Raw genomic sequence first — 22164 nt, 5'->3', positions numbered from 1 at the left:
CAGAAATAGGCCTTTCAGCTCAGAGTCTGCTCCACCATTCGATCTTGGTTGATAGATTTCTTAACCCCATTCTCTTGCCTTCTCCCCATGATCCTTGATCCCTTACCAATCATGAAGCTATTTATCTCTGTTATAAATAAGACTATAATACAATAAAATGAAACAAGATGAGAAAATCTGCTCCTGCAAGCCACGCCAGAGGAATGAATGTATCATGGACATATGGGAGACAGGATGGGTGAACCAACAAGGGTAATGGTGAGGCTCATAGTGTGACCCCTTTCACCCACAGCTTTCTTAATGCTGGTACCTTAATAAAACACAAGTGTCAGTAAACAAGGACCTCCCCTTACCTGCCACTGACAGGAGCCTGAAAGCAAACAGAACAGGGTTTGGTTTTCCGGTCCTCCTTTGTGGTGACTTATTTTTCTTTATTCATTCATGAGATGTGGACACCATTAGTTAGGCCTGCATTTATTGCCAATCCCTACTTGCCCTGATGGCTGTTGACGGCCAACCATGTTACTGTGGGTCTGGAGCAACCTCTGGGCCAGAAGAGGTAAGGATGAAAGATTTCTTTCCCAAAAGGACATTAGTGAACAAGATGAGTTTTTACAATAATCAACAGTGGTAAAATCGTTGCAGTTCGGCTCGCTTTTTATTCTAGCATACCAGCAATGGCAGGATAAGGCCCTCAAGTGGATTTCAATTGTCTCATTATCAGCATTTCTGGCCCAGATTTAACTGAGGTAGAGATGGGAAGGTAGCTGTGGCTCCACTTGCACCCTCCTTCCCAATATGCCTCTGGGAAGTGTATTAAATTCCACCCAGCACATTGTACCTTGGCTCTGCTGTCTTTAGTTTCTAGTTTTAAATAGGGCTGTTTAGATTGAAATTGACTTGTGGTTAAGCTAAGATCTGTTGAATTTTACTGATGAAAACAATGGAACATGTGACATCCTGTTCTTTTTAGCCAATCCAAATGCAGCTCAATGTTTATTATTGTTTCACAATTAACAAACAGATGCTTCTTTAGTTAGTTAAAGGATCTGAATAGGAAAGAATCCTTGCTTGACAATGTGATTAAACCTGCTAAGTAACTCTTACACAGAACAGCATTGAAGAGGTTAACGATAGCCGATGAACAGTTGGCTCACATTCGTGTTTTACCTTTGTTTTCTACAGACATCCCACAGAACCCAGGAGATCTAATTTAAAACCGCACACAAATGTCACTACAATCCTTAAAACATTTATAGTTGGCCCCAGATACACTGTGGTTAATGTAAGCCTTTTGATAATGACTATACATTCCATCATTGCTAATTCATGGAATAGGTGACACACTTGAGTTGGCATGGTATAAGAAACTTAGTTTTTTTGACTTTCAGCAAATGCATGTGAGTTCAGCAGGAGGATCCCAGTAGAGGTGGCACAAATATAAATGAGTATCCCTTCTTCCATCAGGTGTTTTGACAGCTTTTTCTTGGGAAATATGCTTTCAGTCACCCATCACGGAAATTCTCATTTGTCACACTACTAGAATCTGTTTTTAAAATATAAGAAATTCTGGAAGAGTACACCATCCAGCCGTCAATATCCATTTTCTCACCCACTTCCCACAATTCCCTGACAGAATACAGGTTGCAGTTTACCACATACCGTAGTCCACTTATATACTGTGGAATTTGTCATTGCACTGTATAAGATCTGCTTGGGAAAGTGATTACGTATAATTGATTACTCCTGTCTCCTAATTGATTACATACATAATCAACTTTAGCCAGCTCTTTCCTCAAACCTATATAAGTAGTTTGTTTGAATTTAATATTCGTGTTTGGAACTGGAGTATATTGTTCTTAACATGGAATTCAGTTACACATGATCACTTTTGCCAAGCAGATCACATACAGTAAGATAATTGATTAAACTTGGCTGATTATACAATGCAAGATCTATACTAGCTAAAACTCTAACTACCTCTACAATCCATCATTCCTGGAAGCTGTTGTGAAAGTATTTTACAAACTACCGCTGTCAATTTAATTTGTCCAGCCTACACAAAGATTAAACTCCACATAAATTATAATATTGCCTTTGTTTCATGCTCCAATAATTTCTTGCGTAATGCTCTGTCTGCCAGTATAATTAGCTAGATTCATAAACAAAATCCAACACTGTTTCTGACTTTTGCTGTCCCTTATCTTCACCAATATAGTTTAACTTCCTGATCTTCTGAGCCAAGATCTTTTCTTACTACAAAAGGAAGAACTTCAAAGATTAGAGATCTGAAATGAAAACAAAGTGGTGGAGAAACTCAGCAGGACTGGCAGCATCTGTATAGAAAAAAAACAGAGTTAACATTTGAAGTAAAGTGAGCCTTCTTCCCTTGACTCAAAATGTTAACTGTTTTTCTCTACACAGATGCTGCCAGACCTGCTGAGTCTCTCCAACATGTTCTGTTTTAGTTCCTTTCTTGCTAATGTCCTTATGCTGCCCTTTAATATCAGAGCTATTCTTCTTCTTTTGCCATTCTGCCTATCTTTCCAAAATACATTTAATTTCTACACCTTGGCACCATGGCTCAGAATTTAAACCAGTTATCTCTATTAGTGTCAATAGCTTATCTATATTATTGCAAATCCTTCGTGCACTCAGATAAGGAGCCTTTAATTTTATTGTTTTACTCCAATTCATTACATTGATCTTACTCACTGACACCTTTGGCTAAGTCTTACCTTTTCTGCTTAAGTGCAAATTGTATCAACTTTTCTGGAGGAATTTCTGCTGCAAGGCCGAAGGAGATTTCTTGCCCTATCTTATCAAACTTGTTTCATTAACTACCTAACCAGATCAAGTAATCAGCCTCACAACAAAGTCTACCCGCACCTTACAACATGCCATTCCATGATGCTGATCCAACGGATGTCAGTCTTTCTGCAGTTGATTTCCGATTCCCTTGAACTGCTTGAGCTAGCACTACAGGACTGACGGTTGCCCACAACCTGGGCTCTAGTCGGACAGATCCCCATCTGTCGGCAACCTATGTGGATGACTCACCGTGGCCAAAATCCTGGACTGTCTATGGACTGTGTCCATGACTGATGATACAGAGACTGACCACCAGCAATTGCCTTGACTGGATTGAGAACTGGCCCCAACAAGGTTTTAATATAGCAATTTGGTTGAATAAATGTGCAGGAGTTTATTGTGCAGGCAGTTGGTATATGCCAAGTGTAAGTCTGAACTCTTGATGTGTCATTTATAGAGAAGACCACATCATGCCTGCCCCCCACAAGCAGATCAGTACTGACAAGCAAGACAAACAGCCAGTCTGTGTGTACTGTCAATAGAGCACTAGTTATAGCTTTTGGTTCTGGGTAATGTGCCAACCTGCTAACAGACAAGGCTAGGCATAGGATGCTGCAAGCCCTCAGGCAGACATTCAGTTAGCAAGTGTTAAGAGGGCAAGCAAGCAACCCTAGGATGCTGGTCTGGACCAAGCCATGAGCTGGGTGTCTGCACCTGGTACAGAGTGTCCTTGCAGCAGCATTCCAATGATCATTGCCAGTGTGTTCTGCAGTTCAAGTCTGCACTTCTGAAACCACCTGCAAGTGGATCAGAGAGGTGCAGTGATAATCCTGGAGTTGGCAAATGCTGGATGCCAAGGTCCATGAATGAAGAGTACTTGTTCAAGCAGTGGGGACACTGTTTTATCTGAATGGAGTGAACGGCTGGTCACAACACCACAGAAAAATGTGCTATTGTTGCCAGCTGAATTTCATGTTGTGCACACCCCCTGCTGCCAGTCTGTCTGCAGTAACCTGTTCCCACTGCTTGAACAAGCAACAGTTTAAACAGCGATTATAACAGGCATTAGTAACCTGCTTTTAAAAAGTGTAGCAATCTCTTTCACAACGCTCAGTTTTTAAAAAATGAACTCCATGTTTGTCTTTTCTCTTTCGGTTTATAACTCATTCTGGAACTCTACATTGTTAAGAAATCTTGCAAATCCTTACTTCACAAGTAATCCGCATCACAGATTCATGCCATTCAATCCAGCAGGTGCATATCTACATTTGTATTTCACAGGCACTCCTTCCGACCTTCTTCATTTAATCCCAACTCTTCTTTGAATTTAACATTTCAAGGTTACCTTAATTGTACTGACTGCCTTGAATTTCTTTATTTTTCATTCTCCGAAGAGTAAATACAGGCATCGTGAATGCAGTCTGCCAGCCATGAACAAAAAGCAGCCGGCTCATTGCCAGAGCTCCTTAAACAGCTGCAATGGTGCTTTCAATATCCCTCCCTGTGCATGCATGCTCCAACAGACAGACAGCCCACTGTGGGGTTCTCTACAGATTCTGGTGAGAATCTAAGTCAGCAGGGGTCTCTCAGTTCCTTGCTCTTGATGCTGAAAAAAACCCCATAATGATGCCAAAACCAAGACCTTCACTCTATCAGGAGACCTAATAAATGCTATTCAACAACATAAACAATCATTTCGAAATTTGCTGATAAAATCTAATACCAATTAATAGAACTGAGATGGAGTTAAGATTTTAAAATAGCGTCAAAGCTACACAGATCTCAGAGGTTTATATGGAAGTAACAAATTTAAACAAAGGAAATTTTAGAAATTGATCTAATGCACTGTTGTCTCATCAAGGAGCTTTTAGAAACTTTTAAAAAGAGTCCAAGGTCTCGAATTCTCATATGTCTGCATTAATATCCATTAAACACTACTGGTGTTACCAGCATATTTTGAATCTGTAATAATTTGTGCATGTTTGAAGGTATGGACATGAGGCTGAAGCAAGTCATAGATTCAAAGGTTTACAGCACAGAAAAAGGCCCTTCGGCACATTGAGTTTATTCCAGTCAAAAACAACCACTGGGCTATTCTAATGCCTTGGCATTAGTGTTCATCTAAATACTGATTAAATGTTATGAGGGTTTCTGCTTCTACCAGCCTTACAGGTAGTGAGTTCCACATTCCCACCAACCTCTAAATGAAAGGTTTCTTTCCTCACATCCCCTCTAACCTTTTGCCCCTTACCATAAATCTACCCATCTACCTTGTCCAAGCCCACATAATTTTAAACATCTCTTTAGATATCTCTTTCCTGGCCCCATTCGCAGACTGCTTGAGGAAAACAACACCAGTTTTTCCAATCTTTCTTCATAGCTAAAAATCTCCAGACCAGGCAACATCCTGCTAAATCTCCTCTGCACTCTCTCCAATGCAATCACATCCCTCCAAAAATGTAGATTCCACAAATGCACACATTTCTTTAGCTGAGGCCTAACCAATGTTTTATACAGTTCCAGCATCAGTTCCCTACTCTTAAACTCTATGTCTCGGGTAGTAAAGGCAAGTATCCCATATGCCTTCTTAACCACTTTACCTACCTATCCCACTACCTTAAGTGACCAGCAGCTATGTACACTAAGGTCTCTCTAATTCTCGGTGGTTCCCAGAGTATTCGTCATAAATTCCCTTCCTACATGGGTGACTACTGAGGGAGCTACCTATTGTCTTTGCTGCTGACCTGCATGGCTCCTTTTCCTACAACCCGATTCTACAAGACTCCTTCCAACAATACTTACCTTTGACCCTGAGTTGTTCCTCATTCCTGGGACTTCAGGCATGCTGCATTAGCAGCAGCCACACAATCTTCCATAGTCTTGGAGTTATCAGCCACTTACTGACAGTTCTAGGTGGCCAGGGTGTTATTTCCTGGGGTGCTCAGTTGGGAGGGAGGTCCACTGGTGCCCATTTGATTGCTTGCTGGGCAGTAGATCTTCCTTCTCAGATTGAGCACTTTTGTCTCAGTGCTTTTGTAGGCAGCAAATCAGGTACCTGCTAAACTCAGAAGATTCTGTCCATAATTATTGCTTCACATAGATAACTAGAACATCAATATGTCAACAGATAGACTTTTTTTTAATCTGAAAAGGAATACATTCAAGCCTTGTAGCTTTTATAACTTTGATTGGACCTTAGTCAATCTATAGTTTCATTTTCTTTTTTCCATAACAGTACTTTGGCCATAATCAACTTGCCAACTATTCAGCACATTTTTCTTCTATCGTCTAAACTACGATCACTTAAAACTGGCATTGTTGCATTTGCACTGATCAGTACAAGACATAACTTTGGCAACGTTTCTATCTTCTTCAATATTTTTATATTTTTGTTTCTGATTTTCAGAATTTGCAACTTATTTTGCATTGTATGTGCAATAATAGAATTTGTTAATTCTAATTATTAAAACATAAAATCACTGCTACGATTTATGCTCACACCGTTAGTTTCTAAGTTATCTTTTTTGGAAGTCCTTAAGTAAATGTAAGTAACCAATTCTAAATGTAATTTACGAGAGTTCATTCTTTTCTGCAATGTTCACTTTATTGCATGGATTTCTATATAGATCTCTTTAAAGAAACATTTCTGGTGAATTGCAGTGCATGCGTGGTGGTCCATGGGGACTTTCCACTTTTGAGATAAGAGGCCACTGTGTTCAAACTGAGAACTGTATCAGACTAATTTTCAGTCTGGGATTTACTCTATTATTTCACAATAATCTCACAATTGAAGATATCTGAGCAATCTCAAGATTGAGGAAGACTTCAATGTCAGCAATTTAGATCTCCCTTAGCTGATAATGATCTCTGCTGATGTCAAGACTCAACTACACAGAAATATATAACTGGCAGTGTTTGCACCAAAGAGCAAAGTAATGTCCCATTTGTAATAATCTCAACAAGTAGTGCACCAAATGGAACCACAGAGACGGAGACTTTTAGCAGTAGAAAAACTACAGTTCTATTCTTCCTACAAAAATGATCAATACCACATCACTATTCTTGTAAAGAACTAGGCTTCAAGAAGCATTAGTGACAGAAGGAAATAAAACATTTTTCTTCTGTGGAATTCAATGCAATAGCAATCAAAGTAATTAACACCAAATTGGTTTACAAACTTGAGCTCTTCAAGAACACAATTCACATTATAACTGCTCACTTTAACTGCCATGAACTATAACAAAGATATTGACTACATAAGTAGTCGGAGCAGGTGTATGGCATTGAGCTGCTAGAATCTGCTCTGTTGTTCAATAAGATGCTTGACCTCGACTCCCCCTTCTCATCTCCATTTCTCTTCATTCCTCTACATTTCCAAGAAGCTATTGATTTCAGTCTTGTATGTATTCAAAGTCCCAAGTAGTCACACATCTAAGATACGAAATTCCAAACATGGACAACATCAAGTGAAGAAGTTTCTCAACTCAGATCTGTGATTGTTCATGATTTATTATTATTTGGAAACTTGAATTCTAAGGTGAACAAAACACGTAGCTTTAAGCTTGATTTATATTTACATATTGCGTTAAGAAGGGTAACATCTTTTTAGTTCATTTTTGAGTTCTGATCGCGGTGACAAGTTGTGTAGAGTTTCTTTGCACTTAAATGAGGTCTTCTAACAAAACAAAATCCAGGTGAATAATTTTGGAAAAGGTGCACATAGGAGAAAGCTGGATTTTTTTCTCACAACAAGGTCTTCTAAGACAGAGGGAGGCAGAGACAGAAACAAGTTTTCCTTTTAGAAAGACTGAACCATGCAGAAGGTAACTGCAGGTTTGTTTTGGAGAGATACAAGTTATTTGGAAAGACAGAGGCCTGTAGGATCAGCAGTGTAGTTTAGCAGTCTTCAAAACAGGTCAGACAGAAATGTCCTGAATGACTTGGAAGTTACTAAGAGAAAAGTCACAGAAACAGATGGCTTTAAAGTGTCAGAGGAAAACATTCTACAAAGTTGTTGAAGATGTGAGTTTGTATGTTAAAGAGTAAATGAGCTCTCAGCAGTTTGTTTACGGGTGTCATGAAAAGCATTACTTGAAGGAGATAGCATTAAATGAATGCAGAGGCTTGCCATACAGAAGTCAAATATAGTCAAGCAACTAATTGAGGAACTTTCAGGTGGAAACAGAATGACTCTTCCCTGAAAATTGAGTATCTGTAAGTTTGTTGACGGTAAAGAGGTCAGAACCTTTATTTTTATGTAACTGTTTTCAAATTATTCTCTATATAGTGTGAAATAGAATTTTTTTCTTTTGTATAATAAGCATTGCAGTTTCATTGAAGATTTTGGCAGCCTCTTCTGAACATGGTCAATGGTTAATCACCACTGTAAACAGTTTGCAAAAATAAAAAATGTGGGTTATCAAGTCAGGTTTTACTCTGGGTTCTGATTTATCCAGTATTACTATCAGCTGAGATCATAAAAGTCCCTAAGGGTGGCCTTTAACCCAAGACCATGTTTTCTATTTTTAGATTTCTCAACAAGGAGAAACAGCTACTCAGCCCCTACTTTGTCAAACCCTCTCAGATTCTTATCTTTCAGTGTTGTCATCTTCCATCCTTTGAAACTCAAGCCAGAAAAGCCTCGCTCTATTCAATCGCTCCTTATGAAATGTCCCAAGAATCAATTTTATGAACCTGCAGTGTATATTCAACAGCATTAGCATCTCTGAATCCCCTATCATCAGCATTCTGTGGTTTACCATTAACAAAAAAATTGAACTCGGCAAGCCATATAAATACTATATCTATAATAACCAAAGGCTTGAGTTTTACAGACAATAGCTGATTTCCTGGCTCCTTGAAGCTTGCCCACCATCAACAAGGAAAAAGTCAGGAGCATGAAAGACCACCCCTCCCCCACTTACCTGGATGAGCACAACTGCAACAACACTGATAAAGCTCAACATAACCTAGGAGAAAGCCACCCACTTTTCTGGCACTCTAATCGCTGCCTTAAACATTTAACTCCCACCACCAATATAGTAGCAGCTCCACCAACACAATGAGATCCATGTGTAAGATCTGAAAGATGCAGTGCAGTAACTCACTAAGATGCCTTCAACTGAAACTTCCAAACCCACAACCTCTACCACTTAGAACAAATCAGCTGGTACACAGAAGTACTATCACTTGCAGGTCTTCATCCAAGTGAAACTCATCAATGTAATTTGGAATTAGGCTGCTGTCCCCTCATTGTCGCTGGGCCAAAATCTTGGTACCTACACCACAAAAGGCAGTTCAGCACTATCTTCTCAAAAGCATTCAGGGCAGTGAGAGGGTTGCTCACTGACCTCTTTTTTTAGAAACACAGCAGGCACTGCCACTGCTCTTTAACTGAGCCAGATGATCAGCATTCTTCCTGATCTGTTGACAGTTCAGACTCTGACAGATAAGGATTTCTACTTGGAGATCCCAGTTATGGTCAGAGTCACTGAATTCCACATTGTTTGAAGCTTCAGCAATCAGAGTAATGGAAAGGAAATGTGGAAATGCTAGCCATCCATCTAGCCTATCCCCTCATCTTATATTCTACTTCAATCCTTCAAATCCTCTGCCTGAATAGAGTAGTGTTTTCTGTATTCAGGAGGAAACAGCCAGCCTGTCAAACCAAGCAGACACAGATGGAAGTGGTTGAGGTATATGGTTTTCCAGATCTCAAGGCAATGCTCCAAGAGCTGAAAAGGTTAGTAGCATCCTACTCTCAGGTACCATCCACCACAGTTTGACTTTCTTAGCATCCTCTTACACAACAATGCTCAGATCAACACACATAACAGTTCCACTTATTTCCCTGCCTCCAGGTACCTCCGCATAGTCTCATCAAACAGTCAGCATTCACTCTCACCTTATTGACTCCTGTGTTGTATGTCAGATCTGCCAGCGTAGTGTATATGTTGGTTTCTACTGGAAACGTCTGGGAAACCTTGGGTAGGTTCACTTCATCAATCCTTTTTGCTGATATTAGCCTCAAACACAATTGTCCCCACGTAATTTAGTACAGTCACTATAATTCTATGACTTTCTAAGTGCCCTATTAGCAATTCTTTAATTAATCCCATCAGAACACAATCTAAAATAACAGGATCCCTGCTTGCTTCCATAAAATTGTCCTATGAAACACTCAGATGCACTTCATCAGCTACAAGCTACATTTGCCAATCAGATTTATCCAGTTGATGTAAAGATTTAATTCTCCCCAAGACAAATGAAGTTGTTGAAGCTAGTCATAGAAGTATGTCAGTTGTCACTTAAAGCCCACAAACATCGAATACAGGGCAATCCCCATATCTGCGGAATCATTTTCCGTGGTTTCAGTTACCCGCGGTTTCCCATTGCCCAAACATATAAAATGGAACATTTCAGAACCAGGGAACAGGAGGCAACTGGGAAGGTACATTTCCCATTTATAGAACAACCTCAGTTATTCAAAAATCAATGATCCAAATTTCCGATTACTTGAACAAGATCTCAATGTCCCGTAAAGCCATTATATCAAAGAGGCAACTGAATTTGAACTACCTTTACTGAAGAAAATGTGAAAACACTGGCAAAAACAAAGAAACACAAGCACCCCAAGCAACAGTGACTGGATAGTTTTTACGTAAGGGTTACACAGCCCTTTGCAAAATTAAGTGCTTTTTTCCTATCAATTTACCAGGCTGTTCATGAAAACAAAAAATGACAGAGAAAGTAAGCACATGTGCTTCTGTTTATCTATCGTAACAGAGTTCAGCGGAAACTGCCAAATGCTCTTGTGATTGTAGAAGCTGTTCGGGACCTTGTTTAGATTAGATTAGATTAGATTAGATTACAGTGTGGAAACAGGCCCTTCGGCCCAACAAGTCCACACCGACCCGCCGAAGCGAAACCCACCCATACCCCTACATTTACCCCTTACCTAACACTATGGGCAATTTTAGTATGGCCAATTCACCTGCCCCTGCACATCTTTGGACTGTGGGAGGAAACCGGAGCACCCGGAGGAAACCCACGCAGACACGGGGAGAACGTGCAAACTCCACACAGTCAGTCGCCTGAGGCGGGAATTGAACCCGGGTCTCTGGCGCTGTGAGGCAGCAGTGCTAACCACTGTGCCACCGTGCCGCCCAAATGCTGGGATTATCCGAACAAAATACTCCTCCTCCCCCCCCCCCCCCCCACCGTCTCGTTTGGATAATCAAGGTTGTTCTGTAAATGCATGGGTTCGCTCCTATGAGTGGTTCGGTTTTCTGCTGTAGGTCCTGGAATGTATTCCCTGGGGTGTGGGGGACTACGGTACATTCATTGTGGTCACTAGACATGAGAATTCAACCTCTAGTTGCCAACGTTTGCATTACCATAACAAGAATGTTAAGAGAATTGCTATCCATGTGACTTTGTATAACACAATATACTGGAATGAAGGCTAAGGTGCTGACTACTCTGTTTTATATAATTTTGGGAAGATTTCTCTGTCACACAGGGCAGAATTTTTGAGTAGGGATAGAAGTCAGTAGGAAGGCCAGTGTGCATGTAAAATGATGCCACCAGTATGTTTCCTGTCACCATCCTGCTCTGAGGTAATTTTTCAGAGGCAGGAAGTGTTGGTGAAAGGCTAGTTGATTGAATGCAGGCTCCTAGCTCCTTGAAAGTGGACTCTCAGGTAGATAGGATAGTGAAGAAAGCGTTTGCTTCATTGGTCAGAGCACTGAGTACAAGAGTTGGGAGGTCATGTTGTGGCTGTACAAGACCTTGGTTAGGCCACGTTTGGAATATTGCGTGTAATTCTGGTCTCCCTCCTATTGGAAGGATGTTGTGAAACTTGAAAGGATTCAGAAAAGACTTAAAAAGGATGTTGCCAGGGTTGGAGGATATGAGCTATAAGGAGAGGCTGAATAAGTTGGAGAGGCGGAGGCAGAGAGGTGATCTTATGGAGGTCTAAAAAATCATGAGGGGCATGAATAGGGTAAATAGACAAGGTCTTTTCTCTGGGGTGGGGGAGTCCAGAACTACAGAGCATAGGTTTAGGGTGAGAGCGGAAAAATTTAAAACTGACCTAAAACGTGTATAGAATGAGCTGCTAGAGGAAGTGGTTTGCAGCTGGTACAATTATAACATTTAAAAGGCAGCTGGATGTGTATATGAATAGAAAGGGTTTAGAGGGATATGGGGCAGGTGCTGGCAAGTGGGACTAGATTAGGTGAGGATATCCGGTCAGCATGGACAGTTGGAGAGACGGGCCTGTTTCCGTGCTGTACTCCTTGACTGAGTGGAAGGGAGTGTTAATGTGCTTGGCCACCAAGCGGTGGGGTTGTTTAGTAGGTGTGACCCACAGGTGTTCTCTGAAATATTCTGCAAGTTGGTGTTCTGTCTCCCCAATGTAGAGGAGACCACATCGGGAGCAATGGACACAGTACATGACGTGTGTGGAAGTACAGGTAAATCTCTGTCAGATGTGGAAGGATCCTTTGAGGCCTTGGACACAGGTAAGGTGGGAGGTATGGGCGCAGGTTTTGCACTTCTTGCAGCGGCAAAGGATGGTGCCGGGTGTGGAGAGTGGTTTGATGGGTAATGGGGACATAAAAGGGAGTCACAGATGGAATGGTCTCTCCAGAACACAGATAGAGGTGGGGAGGGAAATATATCCCCGGTGATGGAGGTATGTTTATTGGTGGCAGAAAAGGTGGAGAATGATGCGATGTATCCGGAGATTGGTGGGGTGGAATGTAAGGACCAGGAGGGTTCTGACCTTGTTGCGATTGGAGAGGTGGCGCTCAAGGGCAAAGGTGCGGGAAGTGGAGGAGATGCGCTGGACGGCATTGTCAACCATGCGGGAGGGGAAATTGCGGTCTTTGAAGGAGAAGGCCACCTGGGGTGTACTATGGTGGAATTGGTCCTCCTGGGAGCAGACGCATCAGAGGCGGAGGAATTGGAAATAAGGGATAGCATTTCTATAGGAGGAGGTGTAGTCCAGGTAGCTGTGGGAGTTGGTGGGTTTGTAGTAGATGTCAGTGTTGAGTCAGTCGCCAGAAATAGAGATGGAGAGGTCCAGGAAGGGGAGGGAGGTGTCCAAGATGGTCCAAGTGAACTTGAGGTTAGGATGGAAGGTGTTGGTGAAGTTGGTGAACTGTTCAACCTCCTCATGGGAGCGCGAGGTGGCACCGATACAATCATCGATGTAGCAGAGGAAAAGGTGGGGAATGGTGCCGGTATTTCATCGAGTGAGTGGTGCTAGAAAACCACAGCAGATCAAGCAGCATCTGAAGAGCAGGAGAATTAATGTTTTGGGCAAAAGCCCTTCATCTTCATCTGTCAATTTTTCGTCCACTCCTTTAACTTGTCTTTATCCCTCTGTAGAATCTATGTCATCCTCACCAATTGCCTTCCCACATATTTTCCTGTCATCTACAAACATGGTAATAGTATATTCACTTTCCTCATCTATATACATATATCCTCCAGTACTGATCCCTGTGGAATAGCACGAGTTAAGATTGCATCCTGAAAATGTCCCCTCATCCCAATTCACTCTCTTCTATTAGTTAGCCAATGATATCCATGCTAATATACTATCTTCAATACCATGGATTCTTAACTTATTAAGCAGCCTAACAGTTGATACATTATCAAACATTTTCCAAAAGTGGAAATATATTACATCCAGTGCTTCTCTTTTAAGCTATCCAGATTGTCACTTCCTCAAAGAATTCTAGCACATTTGTCAGACATGATGTCCCCTTCATGAAGCCATGCTGACTCTGCATTTCTAAATATTGTGATATTACATCCTTTGTACCAGACTACCATTTTCTCAATAACAGAAGTTAAGCTAACTGGCCTACAGTTAGTTAGTTTTTTTTGTAACTTTCCCTTTTCAAATAAAGGTGTTGAATTGGCAGTTTTCCAATCCTCTGGGTCTTGTACAGAAACTAAGGATTCCTGCAAGATTATTATCAGTGCCTCCTTTATCTCTGTAGCTACTTTGATTAACACCCAAGGATACATCCATCAGGTCCAGAAGATTTATTGGTCTTTAGCTCCATTAGTTTTCTTAGCACTTTTCTAGTGGGTATTTATTTCCTCGCCTCCTTTTGTCCCTTATACACTTAGCAATTTTGGGATACTTTAGGATGCTATACTCCATTGCCATTTCCTATTTTCCCATTATTATTGCTCCAGCATTGTTCCCAAAAGGGCAAGTCATACAACAGCAGGTTATAGTCCAACAGGTTTATTTGAAATCACAAGCTTTCACAGCATTGCTCCTTCATTAGGTGAAGTCACCTGATGAAGGAACAGTGCTCTGAAAGCATGTGATTTCAAATAAACCTGGTGTCGTGTGACTTCTGACTTTGTCCACCTCAGTCCAACACTGGCATCCCCACATCGTTCTCAAAGGGGCCTACCTGCACGTCGGCTTCTCTCTTCCTTTTTACGTTTAAATAAACTTATGTTGTCAAGTTTGATATTGCTTTAGTTCCCAGCTTTTATCTCCATGTAGTCATGTCCCTGTAATGGCTGTAAGATCATATCCATCTTCTATATTAGTGTTGTTAATTCATTAATTTTGTTCCAAATACCACATGTATTCAAATGAGGAGTCATTAATTTTGCCTTTTTACCGTTATTTTGCCCGTTTGATCCTATTCATTGCTGCTTTTCTATGCTTATATACTCTGTCCCTTCCCATCCCACTCTGGGTATCATTATTCAGGTAGCTATGCTGTAATTCTGCCATACCCTCTTGCTTTGTAAGCCTACATTTCCTCTCTCTCCCTATATTTTCTCTCCTATCAATGTCATTGGTGCCAATGTGGATAAGGACTACAGGATCTCTCCCCTTCCTTTCTATATTCTTCTTCAGCCTCAAAGAGGTGTCCTTTATTCCGGTACTAGGCAGATAACACAATGTTCGGGACTGCTGCTCATGGCTGCTGAGAATAGTATCTATCCCCCTAAATATATTGTCCCTTACCACATCTACAGTCCTATTTCCTTTCCTCACTTGATGGTTCCCTGTACTAAGATGCCTTAGTTGGTTTACTCATCCTCCCTTCAGTGCCCATTCTCATCTGCAAGAACCTCGTAACTCCTGGAAAATTGTAGAGGCTGGGTGCTTCCACCTTGGGGCACGTATGTAGAAGAGCATTCTGCTGCTTTTCCTGTGTTCCTGAATTTCCCACTGGCCTTCCAACTTTGAAAGCTGATTGTGTTCATAACTGGATAGCAATCCCACCCGTGGCCGTTAACTGATCAATTCAGGTAAATCAGAGTTGGGATATTGTCCCCTGATATAATATAAAATTCTGAACCTTGTGGCTGGGAAACGTTTCGACCCCTCAAAGATACCATTAAAATTATAACTGCAAAAGCTGAGAGCTATAATCACTTTGTGAGATTGGTAAGAGGTTATTGAAGGAACATGCCACATGGATGGATACAAGCTGTATCTCAGAGCTAACTGAGTTAGCTGCATGAAAATTAAATAGAAATCTCCCAGGCAAACCCTTTTCCGGTCGATACATCAACAACAGGTTGCAAACTCATTACTGCAACAGCAGATGAACGACATAAAACTTGACAGTAGCTGATTCAATGAATTGAAATGACTCTCAGCAGCAGAAAAGCTTGAAGGACCACATGCAAGCTCACCAATAACTCCATTAAAGTGAACACGACAGTTGTTACAGCAGATTGAAGTTGTTCACTAGCTTCGCCTGGAACTAGAAAAAATTCTAACCATAGTGATACAAGGACCAAAAAATTGAACCATTTTACTTTAGTATGATCTGACCTGGGTTTATTAGATTGCTTGACATGTCCAAACTTGAAAATGGTATCAGGATTTTAAAAAAGCAATAAAGCAGCTGATTTCAATATCATCCGATTTGAACAGAATACTTTTGAAAAGGCTTTTGTGGTGCAGTGGTAGTGTCTCTGAGCCTGGAGTCCAGGTTCAAGTCTCACCTGACCTGCACGTGTATCATAACATATCCAATTAAGTTGACTAAAATAACTAAAATACCTTGAACTCAATTCATCGGCTGCTTGATTTGTTCAACTTTCACAAGATCCCCAAAATATGGCATCGTAATCATTTTAAAACATAGTTAAGTGCTTAAAATTCCCCAAATATTCAGATTAACTTCTCATTTGCTTCAAATCATTTGAACACCTCATTGAAATAGCTGCTCTGTCCATTTCTGAAAGCAGCCTGTTGCAGAACATGCAGGTTTCCTCCCTGAAGCAAATACATTAACCAACTAATTAAACTGTCCCAGCATACAGAACATTGCCGAATAACTGGAATTGTCATTGATGTGTGAGGTGCTCATCATACTTATTCACTGAATTCCTGTGGAGAAGGCCTTTGATAAGATGAAAGATGCTCATCTCTTGAGCTCAGATGAACTTTATTAATGAATTGCCATTCATTTATGGAGGTACGCAGTAAAAATGCCACTGAAATAGATAAAGTAGTGGAGGTAATTTCAACTACCTGAATATTAGCTATGATAAATTCAGTGTAAAAGGTACAGAAGGCACTGAAATCTGCAAATAACTTAAGAGCCAACAACATTGCAAGCTCAACATGAGATAGGACCATTTCGAACTTAGATTTCAGGAGTGAAGCTTAGCAGGTGGAAAGGGTATCAGTGGGAGAACAACTTAGTCATAATCCTAATGCGTCTAGATTTCAAATAGTTTTGGAGAAGGATAAAGAAGGTCCAACAGCGACATTTCAAATTTAGGAGAAAGTTAATTTTATGAAGCTGAGTTGTGGTTTAGAAAAATAGATTGGAAGCAGCTATTTGAAGGTAAATCAACATCAAGGAGAAGCTGAAGAGGGTTAAGAGCAAACTGCTCCCAGCCATACTGGATGTCAGAAAGTACAGAGAGTTGGTAAAAAACAAAAAAGTAAACTTTGTTAGATATCAAAAAAGCAGGAAGCCTAGAAGAATATGAAAAGTTCAAATATGAAATTAAAAACAATATCAGGAATGGACTGATTATCCATTATGCCAAAATGGCCCCAGGCATGTGTAATTATGGTTTATGACATCAGCTGGGCATGACAGGCCAAAGGAAGCATTTGTGCATGTGCAAGGGTCATCACCACCTCCTGCACCGTGCTGTCCAGCCCTCTCTTACATTCATACAGCACAGACCCTTTGGTCCATTCCGTCCACACCAACCAGGTTTCCCAAACTAAACTAGTCCCATTTGCCTGCATTTGGCCCATATCCCTCTAAATCTTTCCTATTCATGTAGCTGTCCGAATGCTTTAGAAATGATGTAACTGTAGCCTCCCAGCCCTCTCCAGCTGCTGCACTGCCCAAGGAGGAGACCTTCCTCGAGCCAGAAGACTGAGTCTAGGAGCCAGGCTACACAGTTACACCTGTTACTCCACATCCCATCCCTCAATCTGTTGCTCCTGTTTGCCACCTCCTCAGCCAGGGTCCTGATGGCGCATGGGAGGCCATTAAACAATGCTGAAGCTCAGGCCTTCACTACTGCAGCCTTCTTCCAAGGCCTCATTATCTGAGCCCCTTTAATCACACTAAGTACGAGATATGATTTAGGCCACTGAGTCCTGGATCTCACAGCGTTTCTGACAGGCTTTTAGCAGTGCCATTTTTGGAGACTCGCTGCGTTTCTGTCATTTCAAAATGACATGGGGTGCCTTTTCACACAGTATTTGCATCAAATTAGGAAAGTAGAGTAGATAGAAAAATACTGGCAAGCAATTAAGGAAACTCAGAAACTTTATAAATATAAGAACAACAAGAAGATAACTGAAGAAAGAAAACAGCTAATTAGAGCAAAAAGGCAATTGTGTGTGTGTGTGGAGGTAGAAGACATCACTCTGGGTATAAAATGCTCGTGAGACCATAGCTAGAGATCCGTATAAAATTTGGGTCACTGCATTTAGGAATGATGTAATCACATTATGTTGGGCACAAAGGATTTAGTGAGGAATTAAGAATTAGACATGAGGGAAAATTGGATTAGTTTTAGAACAGAGGGGGAAAAAGAGGAGATTCAATTGAGGTATAGAAAATTATGACCTAGGTACTGTGTAAACAGAGGACTAATTTCCATTAACAGAGGAAACTACAGGAGCAGACAAATTACCTGTCACTGGTAAGACTACCATCTTAATGTCTGCCTCCTGACTAGTTGTGTGCTTTCTTCTGCTTGTTAAGAAAGAGGAGAGGTGAATGTTTAGTTTATAGGAAAAGAAGAGAATGGCAGAAGTTGTGGAAGGTGATTGTGAGGCATGAATGAGTGAGTGTGCACTTTGGCTGTTCAGATGGAGTCATGGGATACTGAGAGAGAGGGAGAGTGGGGCAGAGGGAGAGTGGGGCAGAGGGAGAGTGGGGCAGAGGGAGAGAGGGGCAGAGGGAGAGAGGGGCAGAGGGAGAGAGGGGTGTGCAGGTGATAGCTTGGAAAGTCGGAATAACAGGCTTGACATCTGAAAGTGTTATATTACTCAACTGGCGTGTCTTTCTGAGGTTGGTGCACTGTTTCTAGATTGGAGGAATCATTCTGTTGCTGACTTGTTGGTCATGTCCAATCCTGCTTGCCTGGTTGGAGTTTCAGTGTGTATTGTTTGATATTGATGTGTTTTAAAATCCACTAATCATAGTTCAGTATTGATGAGTAAAGATACTTTTTTTTTTAAGCTTTTTGTCTTACACTCACCAGAACATTCACCTGAATACCAAAGTAAAGGGGAAACACTACCTTGTAAAATCATTCTGTTCCAATAGATGTATCCTACTCGATTCCCACAGAGAAACACCAGGTTGGATAAAATGAGCAGAGTTGTGGCAACACTCGCTAAAGCAGCATGAGCCCGACGCTGCATTCTGACCGACAAGGACTGTTCCTGGAAATGAAGAAAAGGAGATATAATGCATAGGGTAATAATCAGTGACTTTTAAAAAAACATTTAATGCTTATTTTCTTCCTTTGCTTCCCCCAAATCACTTATGTATTTTATATAAACTGTACACTTAAAATATTTGGCTGACACTGTTTCATAACCAACTTCCAGGGGATAGCATTCTCAATGGATCCCTAAAATCTTCCCTTTCTTGTTTCAGTTTGATCCTGTGACCAAAGGCCTGTTGGATCAAAATGAACAACTTTGCATGAAGAAGAGGGAATCCAAACCTTGGTATTCCAGCACTGCTCTAGCAAACCACGTCATTAGCAGGATATAAAAACTGAAATTGCTGGAGACACTCAGCTGGTCTGGCAGCATCCATGGAGAGTAAGCAGACTTAATATTTCGAGTCCCAGTGACCCTTTTTCAGAACTGAAGACCGGGGGATGTGTGTGAAGGTGGAGAGTGAAAGGATAGGCAGAGAAAGACAAAGACAGCGAGACAGACAAAGGGATGGATAATAGTATACCCCAGAGAAAGAAACTCTGATAGTAGGGATCATTAGTAGGTGAAAATGGGTTGGCCATGCTTAAAGCAGCCACGTGATGACAAGGCCTGGATGGTGGTGGTGATGGGTTCAGGGTGATGTTAAAGGTTAAGGACATGAAGAAGGTGCTTACGTTCTAATTATTTTTTAACATTATATTGAGCCTAAAGGCTGCAAGGTCTCCAAGCAAAAAATGAGATGCTGTTCTTTCAGCTAGCACTGAGCCTCACTGGAGGATTGTAGCAAGGCCAAGTCCAGGGAACATGGTGAAGTGTTGAAGTAACATGCAACTGGGAGATCAGGGTCATTTTTATAGACTGACTATAGGTGTTCCACAAAGCTGTTGGCCACTCCATTTCATTTCTCTAGTGTCATGGGGACCATATTGAGAGCAGCAAGTACAGTAAACAAGACTGATTGAAGTGCAGGCAAATCGCTGTTTCACCTATAAGTTATGTCTGGGGCCTTGGATTGTGAGGAAGGAGGGGTGAAATAAATGGGCAAGTCTTACACCTCCTGGAATTGCATGGGAAGATGCCACGGGATGTGGGGAGGTGTTGGGAGTGCAGGAGGAGTGGACCAGGGCATCCCCTAGTGGGAACAATCCTTGTGAAATGCTGACAAGGGAGGGAAAGAGGCTAGGTGTCTAGTGGTGACATTTTATTGGAGGTAGTGGAAATGGTGACTAATAATCCTTGGACATGGTTATTGGTGAGGTGAAAAGTTAAGGACCAGGGGACGTTATTTTTGTTTTGGAAGAGGAGAGAAGAGGAGAGGGCAGAAGTGTGGGAAAGAGTTGAACACAGCTAAGGGCCCTGTCAACACAGTGGCAGGGAATCCTCACTTGAGGAAAAAGTGGACAATTCTGCGGCCCCACCCCATGGAAGTTGGCATCCTCAGAACAGATGTGACAGAGATGGAAAAACTGGGAAAATGTAATGGAGGGTATGAGGATGCATTGTCCAGGTAAACGTTGAGGAAGAAAAGCAGGAGTCAGAGTTGAACCAAATTAGGTGACAGCAGGGTGAACATTTCCAAAGAGGGCACATCTGCACTCACCATTACTCTCCCCTCCCACAATACCCCACAACATCTACATCTAAAAGATCATAAGTCACCACTTCCATCACCTCCAATGGATGCCTCCCCCCTCCATTGTCATCAGTTATGGAGAAGGATTAACTCTGCTTTCTCTCCAAAGATGCTGCCAGACCTGCTGAGGTTCTCAAGTAATTTATGTTTCTCTTTCAGATTTCTAGCATCCACAATTCTTAGTTTCATTTCACTAGTACTATATTTGTATTCAATCAATGCTCTCCAGCTTTTTTTTCCGTTTTGGTCAACAACCAAATGAATAGTTATCTGAAGGATTTAATTACGATAACTAGTCAAAACAAAGGAATATTTCAGATTTCATCAAATTTAAATTTGCAATTGTGGTTTGCAATTCTGTATAACCGATTATGTTGTACTTATCTACATAGAACATATGGTGTCCTTGGAAGTTTCAGCTGGGCAATGCACCCATTCTTGGTGGTAGTGCATGATGTTATATACCAAATCAGCAAGCTGCTTGTTGGATCAACATTTTTGTAATTTATTTTTTCATGGGATGTGCACTTCGCTGGCAAGGCCATCATGGATTGTCCTAAATACCCTTGACAAGGTGGTGGTGACCTACCTTCTTGAACTGCAACTGTCCATCTGGTACAGCTGCATTGCTGTTAGGAAGTGAGATCCAGAAATTCGAACCTATGTCAGTGAAGTAACAATAACATAGCTCCAAGCGAGGATGGTGTGTGGCTTGGAGGGAAACACCACCACCTGCAAGCTCACATGTATCCACTACCATTGTCCTTTTAGATTGTAGAGATGATGGGGTTTGCAAAATGCTGATGAAAAAATCTGGCTGAAGAGGATTGTTGATAGTATATATTGCTGCCACTGTGTGTCAGTGGCAGAAGAAATGCCAAACAAGTGGCTGCTTTTTCCTAGATGGTGTCAAGCTTCTTAAGTGTTGTTGTAGCTGCACTAATTCAGGCAGAGGCAATTATTCCATTACAATTCTGACTTGAGCCTTTAGATAGTGGACAGGATTTGAAAAGATGGAATTATTTTCTGCAGAACTGGATCTGCTTTTGTTGCCACAATGTGACTGGTCCAGTTTCTGTTTAATGGTAATCCCCAGGGTGTTGATGATGAAGCATTCAGTGATGGCAATGCCAATGGATTTCAAGGGAAGATGGTTAGATTCTCTTTTGTTGGACATGGTCATCTTCCAGCACTTGTACATCATGAATGTTACTTGCCATTTGCTGGGCTAACAGATATGAGGCACTATCCTTAAGATTTCTCAGTGTTTCTTTTTAAAATCTACTTGCCCAGAATTTTATGATATACCCCTGGAGCAGGTGGGTCTTCTGACCCAGATATAGAAACGCTACCACTGAACTGCAAGAACCCTCAGTAGGGATTTAGGCGAGTAGCACAACTATTCTCCACCCATAGCATTTCCAAACTTAAATCCACTGCCATATCTTTAAATTACAGAATGATGAATATGTAATAAATCAACTAAGGATACAAAATGCTTAGTCATCTAATTCTGCACACATCTCAGACTATATTTTTAATTATTTCACCTTTGAATGATACATTTTTGTTTTATTCTCTTCAACTTAATTGTCACATGCATTGTCCTCTCTAGCAATTCCACATGCATTCTGAATGAGTATTTCTTATTCAATCATTATTTACCCTTTTAAAGCCAACATCTTCCTTATCCAGCTCAGCTCTCTCATTTTTGTTCTTTTTACTAAATGATTTTACACTTGTGGTCCTTTACACTTATTTGCATGTGAAACTTTCTTTTAAA

At 41.1% G+C, this 22164-nt stretch overlaps 1 protein-coding gene across 8 annotated transcripts in view; it reads right to left on the bottom strand.

Annotated features, from left to right (window-relative positions):
• Window positions 1-22164, bottom strand: part of hhat (hedgehog acyltransferase) — a 251337-nt gene that overhangs the window by 89564 nt on the left and 139609 nt on the right. For 7 of the 8 annotated variants that reach the window (XM_043695749.2, XM_087991309.1, XM_087991308.1 and 4 more), the window contains one exon: window positions 18598-18742. In XM_043695749.2, coding sequence (XP_043551684.1) covers window positions 18598-18742 — 145 coding nt within the window. Of the gene's footprint in view, window positions 1-15871; window positions 16312-18597; window positions 18743-22164 lie in introns of those variants that run through there. The other variant, XM_087991307.1, reaches the window with a different exon arrangement.

The sequence above is a fragment of the Chiloscyllium plagiosum genome, unplaced genomic scaffold (genome assembly GCF_037043375.1).
Source record: "Chiloscyllium plagiosum isolate Xiang-an unplaced genomic scaffold, Cpla_swu_hap1 HiC_scaffold_10, whole genome shotgun sequence".
NCBI lineage: Eukaryota > Metazoa > Chordata > Chondrichthyes > Orectolobiformes > Hemiscylliidae > Chiloscyllium > Chiloscyllium plagiosum.
Note: the sequence above shows the minus strand (reverse complement) of the source record. Positions and strands in the feature narration are given on the sequence as shown.